This window comes from Hippoglossus hippoglossus, chromosome 13 (genome assembly GCF_009819705.1).
Source record: "Hippoglossus hippoglossus isolate fHipHip1 chromosome 13, fHipHip1.pri, whole genome shotgun sequence".
NCBI classification, from domain to species: Eukaryota; Metazoa; Chordata; class Actinopteri; order Pleuronectiformes; family Pleuronectidae; genus Hippoglossus; species Hippoglossus hippoglossus.
This window is the reverse complement of record NC_047163.1, coordinates 13,005,345-13,014,948: the sequence shown is the minus strand read 5'-3', so window position 1 is coordinate 13,014,948 and position 9,604 is coordinate 13,005,345. Positions and strand designations below refer to the sequence as shown.

Sequence of the window (9,604 nt, the reverse complement as noted above, 5' to 3'; positions counted from 1 at the left end):
TTGTGAATGCTTATTAGTTTATGGTCCTGGTAGAGGAAAGAGAAAACCTTTTATGGATCATGTGTGGGTGGTGACTGTAACCGGCCTCTGATGCAGGACTGGAATAAGTTCTATCAATAGAACGTAAATCGTATAAAGCTGTATTTTACTGTCACTGACTGAACAATTATAAATGGCTTTCCCCAAATCCAGAAACCCTTTTTTAACTCTTACATGGCTCCATGCAGCGCAAACATTTACAGAAGTATAGTGAAATGGTAAAAGCTTCCACTGCAACAAAAAGTCATGGTGTGTAATCACTCGTATACTCATGCATGTGTTTATATTCACAGCTTGGTCTATTAAAAGCGCGTTTTTTAAGACAGGAGCAGCGGTAGACATTTCAGCATCGGGGGGGGGGGGGGGGGGGCACTTACGGGTTACTGTGGCTACGAGACCTGAGACTCAGCGTGGCGACACAGGATCATTTTTGAGCGGGTTCATCACAGTGGCAAAACAGATTGTAGCTGTGATGCACATCCAGATTACAGGAAGTGTTCACACTTGAAAAGCAACAAAATTAAGTATATTTGAAACAATCAGTACAAATACAAAACTCATTTTATTATCCCACAGTTGAATGCACAAGTAACGGGAAAAAAAATAGTGGTGAAACAGTCCCGTTAAACATTTTGCCGTCTCTTTCAGAGCCACAACGTTTTCTCAATTAATCACTTAACATAAATAAAATTAAGCTGCAGATATGTTGCTAGTGGATTAACTTTCAGTTTTTTTTGCCCAATATTTTCTGATTTCAGCTTCACACACAAAATTCACAAATCTATGTTTTTTTTATCACGTGGTGGGAATCTATTGACGACTGTTGTTTGCATAAATCAACAGTCCACAAACAGGTTTTTCAGGACATTGCTTTGGGCTCTGGAACGTTGTGTTTTTGACAACTTTTTGATGTTTCATACATTTCAGTGATTAATCTGGAAAATAATCAGCAGATTCATCGACAATGGAAATAATTACACTTCAACCCTCATCTCTATTTGGTTGTGGCATTTTATCATCCACAGCATTCGAGGGCGTAAGTATTATATAATTTCCTGTTCGCACGTTTACTTCAGTATTTCTCATCTGAACCGACCACACAGATCTGAAACCAGATATTTAGGAGATACGTCTGCTGATATTCTCTATTTTTTATAATCAGTAAATCCCAATTAATCCAGAGCCCTCGACAAAGTGATCCACTAACAAGTATTTTCTTTACTCAATTCCCCAAAAACCACAGAGCCAAGTGTTTTTTAACATCAAAAAATAAAACAATACATGTATGAGCTGTCTGCGAAGATTCATTGTCTTGCTCATGGGATTTATTGACAGCAAAAAAAAAATATTCATTTAGAATATCACCAGATGTATATTTAAAGGAAACCCAGTAAAACAAAAGTCATACAACATCATTTCAGTGGTGGTAAAACTTGAAGCAGAGATACTGATTGTCAGGCTCCTTTAGATCCACTGGTCCCTCATAGATAGACGTCCATAGTGTTGAGGATCATGTGGCGACACAGCGGACAGTTCTGTTGGTAGATGGGTTGAATCAGCAGGATGTTTGTGCAGCCTCTACACAAGCAGAGGTGTCTGCACGGCAGCAGCACCACCGTCTTGGTGCAGTCCTGACAGATCACACACTTCTTCCTGTCCTCCTGCTCCTTCAGCAGAGTCAGCAGATTGTCAGCAGGCAGAGGTTTGCTGCCACTGCCTGGAGACGACGCCTTCTTCAGTGGCCTGTCTGTACTGGAGGAGGGGAACACTAAATCCAGCAGCTCTTGGTGGGCCCCGTCCCCCGCTCTTCCGTCTGGCGGGCCCCGCCGCTCCTCTTCAGGGTTGCCGTCCCCTCGCACTCTGTTGTTGTGGTCCCTGTGGAGGTGTGTCCTCAGCGCCAGGCCTATTTGGCTGCTGTGTCGAGACAGCTGCTGCCAGAGTCGTGTCTCCAGCAGGTAGAGGTGATGGAGAATCCTTCGCAGACGCCGCATGTTACCACGCAGCAAATGTGGGAGGCCCCGCGCGGCTGAAGCAAGGCGGCGGAGAGCAAAATGCAGTCTGCGCAGAGAAGGAAAAGAGTTGATGTAATCCAGAGTTTGTGCTGCAGCCTGTCGGGTCAGCTGCGGGTTCAGGTAGACTGTGGTAGTCAGAGCGATGGTGACCGTGAGCAGGAGGCCGTAGATGTTTAGTATGAAGATGCTGATGAACATGTGCACCAGAGAAACCAGAAAGTCCAACACCAGCTTGCAGGGCCACCACAGGAACGCTGACGTCCCAGCCAGGCTGCTGTACAGAAAGGTGAAGGAGGTCAGCGTCAGCTCCAGCACCTTCTGCAGGGGGCTGGAGACCGTCTGCCACACACCGGCCACAGCCAGGTACACGTTCTGAGTGGCGATGAGCGCGTAGTTTACCACGGTGTTGGTGAAATAGACCACCAGGCTGACAGCGATGCCGCAGCCCTCCAGCATGGACAGAAGACCCCGACACAGGTGCTCCTTCCCGCGGAGGAGGACGTGCATGGACAGGTAACCCACCATCTTCAGGCTCTCCAGCAGCCCCTCCAGGGCCAGCACCAGGCTCCCCAGCATGGTGACGGTGCCCTGGGCCGCGTTGGTGGTCGCCTCTGCCGCGGACATCAGGCAAAAGACGAGGAAGTTGCCCAGCTCCAGCACTGAGGTGAGGAGGAGGGTGGGCAGGCTGGTGATGAAGGCGACCACCGCCAGCACACCCCGCACCACGGTGTGGACGACGACGAAGTTCAGGTCCAGGAGGAGACAGACGGCGTCCAGACATTTTCCAACCGTGGAGAGGACAAAGTTCACCAGACCCATGCTGCCCTCTCTGCTGCTTCCCGGTTCCCTCAGCTTGTCTCCGCAGTAAAGTCTGTTTACGAACTGAGACTCTCGGGTGTTACATCTTGTTCAGGCCGTCAGCTCGTCCGGTGCGTTAGCCGAAACCATCAGACATTCCCCGCTTCGTTTCACCACAAGATGCCTTCTTTTTCATGTTCTATCCATCTGCTCGGCGAACACGACGAGCCCACACAACAAACACACGCGTTACAAGAGGCGGATGTTTTGTTTCAAACGAGAGACGCACACTTCCGTTTCATTTCCTCTGTGTAGTTTTCTTCTCTCCGATCAGAGAATGATCCGGAAACGTTTCATCAGCTCAGAAATACGGTTTTAAAAAGTGTTAAACCGTAAAAATCGACCGGCGTAAACAGGAGAGACGAAGAAAAACTCACATAAGCTTCGATGTTATTACCTCAGCCGCCATGTCTGTTTTGGTCGCGTCAGCTGACCTCAGCATCTCTTTCCGGTTTCCGGCGAGTCTACAAAATAAAATGATTTATATTTTTAAATGGAAAGGAGTTTATATAGAAATATGGTATTTTCAGGTAATGCGACCATTTTTGGAAATGTTCTTTTTAGAACCATTGATTTATTAAAAACATGCACTCAGTTTTCAGTTAATAATAATAATAATAATAATAATAATAATAATAATAATACAATTGTAAGAGGTAAAAGAATAATAACACTATTATTGTATAATTGTAGATAGCTGAATAGCTGAGGTGAGGCTACTCTGATCTGCATGGAGTGATGGAGTTATGTATGTAACACGGTAGAAAAGGAGGCCCAAGCCTACATAATGAAAACAGAACAGCAATACTGACATCACAGAATTCATCTTTTAAATAAATACCCAAACAATTAAAAGCTATCATATACTGCACATGTGAATTTAGAAAGTGGGGATCTACAGTTTGTCACCGGTGAAACAATAACCCTCTTCTAAATGATGTGTGTGTGTTGTGTGTTGCGTGTGTGTGTGTGTGTGTGTGAAAACGACTGCTGTTGTCATTTCCAGGATTTTCCAGTCTCCCCTTGGCCATTAACATGAACACAATCTCATGTGTTGATCTATTCTGTCCCACAACCTCAGCTGCTTCAGTGACAATGAAACATAAAAGCTTTACAATGGTGAACAATATCAAAACTATTTCCTTCCTCGCCATGTGCTTCATCCCCCCGATCCAGGGGGATGAAGGGAAACTGGACACAGTCAGATTGGCTGTTTCCCCCCATTCAAATCTGTGTGCTCTGTGATGACTGTAGGTACATATTTACACACTACAGACATGAGAGTGATATTGATCTTGTCATCTAACTATCAATAAGAAAATTCAGTGCACAAACTCTGAATATGACTATTCTCCTAAAGCCTCTTCTACAATGTCATGGTAGGGTTGTTTATTTTAATTTAATTTCATATCTTAATGGACACAAACATGGACATGAATCTGGGGTTTCAGCATCATCAACACTGGGCTGGAAATATGCAGTATTCAGAGATTGTTTGTCAACTGTCAGTTACCACTATCACACCCAAACTGAGCGGGGACAAAAGAGTCATTGCAGGAAAAGAGGCAATGATGGTTTTACGTGCCTCAGAGAGAGATAAATGGGATGACTAAGTGTGTGGGGGTCCCTCAGCATGACATTCCTGTCCTTTGAGTCGTCTTCTCAGGACCTTGTCTACATCTGCAGGATGTCCATGAGTTTGCAGGATGTAGAAGCAGCTTCCTGCTGCATGAGTCATTATTCTGGCTCTGTGCCAAAAAATAACCTCAGTGGTATCCTTTGTTTAGTCACTTATAGGGCTGCTGTTGACGATTATTTAATATCTGATCAATCTGATGATTTTCAATCACTAGATCAATCATTTAATCATTCTGCAGCAAACAATCACCATCATTATCAATGATTGTAACATTTTTATATGAATTGATTATTAATTTAGTCTATCAAATCATTTTGAAAGAGGTCCTGCTAAAACCAAAAATCTGTGTCCTTCACATGATCTCACAAGATGATGTTACGATGATGTTTTGGTCCTCAGACTTTCATCTGGCAAAGGTTATGGAGACACAACCCTGGAAAGAGCACCTAACAACTCTTCTCCTCAGGAATGGTCATTAAACATCAGGAAAGGAACAATAATTGTTCATTAAAAGTCAGTGTTAAGATTTTAGAGGCTGCCACATCCTATTGAAATGAAGCAGTTCACTCTCAAACATAAACCTAATCTTTCAAGGCGTACGGCTGCAAATGATATCTCTTGACAGCATTGTAGAGAGTGAGTTAAAGACTCACCAACAACTTACCATTTGATAGACTAACCATTTCCGTAATATAAAGCCCAGAAAGCAAGTCATTGCATTCATGAAGCTGCAACTTGCCAATGTCAGGTGCTTATTTTTAGTGGCTGAAATATGATCTTTCAATCAGTGAAAAGTGGACGCTGCATACAGAGGCCTGAGTGCTCCTGCAGCGGCTGCAGGTTCAGTTATGACCCAGCCCTTTGTTACGTATCTTCCCCGTTCTCTCTTACTGTTTCACACTTATAATATTCATTCATTTCATGTCGTAAAATACTTGATGAATTCAATAATAATCAAACATAAGAATTTCACATTTGTGTTGTGATCTTTTACGTGAAAGGAAACTTTCACAAAGCAAGATCCGTCGCTGTGGACAGGCTTTATTTTGAAGAATGAAAGCTACTGGACACACTAAACACCCTTTGAGTTTTTATGACAACTGAAGGCAACCACAGGTTCTCTTTCATGTTTGGAAGGGGAGGGAGAGGTGAGGGGTGTTCAGCTGCAACATGAAATTTCACCACTAGATGTCACTTAATTCTACGCACTGAACCTTTAAGGAAGAGACTTTCTTTATTATCTCATGTTTCAAGACCCAGACACTAATTTATGGAAAAGAAACAAGTTGAAATTGTCTTGCGTGTTCTCATTTCCCTGTGGTTGTAATCGCTCCAAGCAGAGATCGAAAGTCTCATCATTAATCTAAGGCCATTAGACTTTATTAGTCTAATTTTTAATTCATCTTTCTTTTCTCTTCTTTTTACCACATCAAAATCTTCCCAGGCTGAAACACTGAAGAAACATGTCGGTGGGTGGATTTATTATGATTAATGCCCCTATTACATATAATCACCATGGAGAAGCAATGTTCAAGCCTTGGCTCGCACAGTTATCACAGTGTCTCTTTTGTCACAATCCCTGTTGTTGTGATGGAGTTGAGCAGAAATTCAAATTGCTCTCCCACTCTTCCTCGGAGCCCCCTCACCATACCAATCCAGTGTATGCACAGAAGCCCCCCATCCTCCGGAGCAACTCGGACAATGGCCGCCTCTCATGCCGGACAGACTACAACTTGCTCTCCAGTCTGGCTTCAGTGGCTCGGAAAGAATGACTTATTTTCCTCTGTTTCCTTCCTTCAGGCTTTCCTTAGCCCATGAGCACGACACTGTGAGCACTGGTGAGATAAACAGAAGTTGTATGTAATCATCAATCACTGAGGAGTGGCACGCACAGAGGTACACAGGAACCACACTTGAGTCAGTGCATCAGTAATTGTTGAAGGGGCCAAGTTTCATTCACCATCTTGATGAGAGTTAGAATAAAGATTATCACTACAGCCAAGTTAGCTTAGCTTCGTATAAATACTGTATCAAATCAGTAAAAAAATCCACCTTCCAGCACCTTTTAGAACTCTGTACTAAACACATTATGGTCATTTTCCGACATGAACTCCAGAAAATGTCTGCAAAATTTGGTCCGGAGTCAGACTTGTTCACAACAAAAGGAACATTTCCGGAACATTCAGGTGAGGGGAGGCGCCTGCAGAGCATAAAGGTGGTAGGACGTATTAGTTCTGATCGAGTCTCTTGTCGTCCCTGTAACTTATATGAGAATTTTAGCGTTGGCCCTCATCGCCAAAGACTCTTAAATCTCGGAGTTGACATCCCTTTTTGGACGTTTTTCCTCCTGACATTTTTTGTTTGTGATCTGTAAGAAATAAGAAATACACTAAACCGTGTCTGTGAATTTTCTAGACATTCTAAATAGGAATTAACATTAAACAGCAATTTATTATACAGATTTTTGTACAAATGAGATGAAAAGATTATCCAGCAAATCTGTCCGACTCAGAACAGACAACGCTAATCATATAGAATAAGTGCAATTGTTTATGAATTACACAGTATGTGTGCAACGTCTCATAACCATTAACAGAAAAATAGTTAAATGGGATTCATTTGAATGGGTTATTGGTTTAAAGATAGAGGTTTTTCTCCAGTCATCAGGTTAGAAACACGGTCGTATAACATCCTTCAGGGCTTTGCAGTCCCTGGGAACTATGTGGGGGAGGGTATGGAGCCCTTCCTGCTTCTATTTTCCTCATTCGGTCTCATTCCCAAACCCATTGCCCCCTGATATTCCCCAACGCCCTGTCCAGGATGTATCATATTAAATTGAGGGTGAAAGGGGAACATTCTTGCAATTTGTCCACCAGGAATTTAAGAGTGCTGTCAAAAAAAAGGGGTCTCACCAAATTTCCATATGTTTATTTATTTACTGTACCCAATTTCCAAATGTGCCACACCCATGTCACATGGCCCCTATGACTCAGTCATAATTTACTGACCCTGAGTGGTAGAACAATGTAGCTGTTTTGAGAACAGCCAGTTCTTTCCTATCGATGCAAACCACAAGGAAAGGAAATGAAAGCATCAACACAGCAGTTCACACCTTTCTTTACATCTACACAGGCTACAGTACAATCCAGTAGGGTTTTGCTGACCTATAGGATCCTTGATAGTTTTTAGATAAATACTGTAGAAGCCTGTGATGCATATTTAAGAAGAACTTAACTGAACATCATGAAACACTGTGTGTGTAAAGGACACAGTGATCTGCAGGAGGAGAGGATGTTGTGTAGAGAGCCAATCAACCCAACATCACACTTGTGTTATCAGCGCTGGCCTCATATTTCCATCAAAACACAGCCATAGTGCTCGTATCTCCACCAACAGATCCCCTCTGATGGCGTTAGGAGGGAGAGAAAAACAGAGCACCAGTGATAGTGTATCTGGGGAACACTACAGGATCTGTCGACTACGAGCAGACACACGCTCCGGCTTCCTCTCTGTTTTATTTCTGCTGTCCACCTGCTTTGAACATTTAGACACAGCAGTACCCTGAAAATAAGAAACTGCACAGAGACTATGGGTGTGTCAGTCATTAATTAATCTATATTAAAACTCCTATCTGCTTTCTTGCTGGGAGATTAATGAGAACATGGATACCACTCTCAGTTCAATTACCTGGCCAGAAAAGTTCAACACCCACGCCTTCTCCTTCACATCATTCTTTTCAGACTACTTTACATTGGAAAAGTTTAACTACTGGATTCAAGTTGTCTCCTGGATCACTGAAAAACTCTCAATTCTCGGTGTATGTGAACTGATGGCTTCAAGTTTCTTTATTTTCTTTATTCCGTGGGAAAATAGTGAAAATGTTACAAAACGCCCTATCTGCTTATGTCTTCCCTTCTCAGTACTGTATCCTTCTACCAAGTTTTGTTGAAACACATTCAGTTTTTTGTGTGCAATTTTGGTTACAATCTTAATCTTGCTGATGAAAACATAACGTCCCTGGCAGAAGTGATGATGTGGAAAAGTCCCAAACCAAACCAACTTGACAGCTTCATGCCTCTGGAACACATGAGGTCTTTGATGGAGCACTGTTGCTGTTACGAGCGGACCCCGTCTCTACTGTGGACTCCATCACACCAGAGAGTCCAGTATCATCGCCTGAATCCTTCCTATCCTGCGCTCAGAGGCAGCCCACTTGACCCCACGAGGGTCTCAGAGTTTACATGACACCTTCTGCTCTTCTTTGATCTGAGGCCAACTGTACAGACTGTGATTGTTCACACGGGATCAAATAATGCTGAGATTAATTGACTGTTCTAACGGCGCAGACAGTTAGAGGTTTTATCACCGTCCGTTCAGAGAATGAGGAAGTCTTGTATTGTCTCTAACATACATTGCTCCCTGAGGTGTTCTGATCAGATGTTCCTGGCTGTGCCAAACACCAAGGTTCAGTTGAAGAGTAACGACCCTTCAACAACAACCCTTGCCATCATGTGTGTGTGTGTGTGTGTGTGTGCTGCCATGGTTTGGTAAACTTGAATGATTTTGAATTATAATATACTGTATAATATAAAGGCAGATAAAAAATCCTCGCTTTGAATCATTGCTGTCAACTGTAAAATGATACGCTAGATATTTACGCTAGTCAGATATTTACCCCATTCAAAATGTTCCAGTTACATGTTTAAGTTATAAAAGAGTGGGTCAAGAGCCTTGAAAGATAAGTGGTATAAACGGATAGCATCATGAAACTCTCAAATAACACTCTCATCACCCTGGTTGGCGACAAGGGCCAACCTTGGCGCAGTCTATCACCCACCGAAAACGTGTTTGACTTCGCGGGGAAAGAGCTGGTCCACTGTTCCACAGCTAGGACGGAAACCCCATCGCTCCTCCTGAATCCGAAATTCGACAATTTGTTGGAGCTTCCTGTCCATGCAGGACCTTGGAGTAGACTTTCCCCCGGGAGACTGAGCAGTGTGACTCCCGAATAATCCGAACACATCCTTCAGCCCCCCTTTTTGAAAATGGGAACCAC

At 43.2% G+C, this 9,604-nt stretch overlaps 1 protein-coding gene across 1 annotated transcript; it reads right to left on the bottom strand.

The window, feature by feature from the left end:
* Window positions 1-1,199: 1,199 nt before the first annotated feature.
* Window positions 1,200-3,333, bottom strand: rnf26 (ring finger protein 26). Its single transcript, XM_034604677.1, has one exon. The coding sequence runs from the start codon at window positions 2,868-2,870 to the stop codon at window positions 1,521-1,523; it is 1,350 nt and encodes a 449-aa protein (XP_034460568.1). The 5' UTR covers window positions 2,871-3,333; the 3' UTR covers window positions 1,200-1,520.
* Window positions 3,334-9,604: the final 6,271 nt, after the last annotated feature.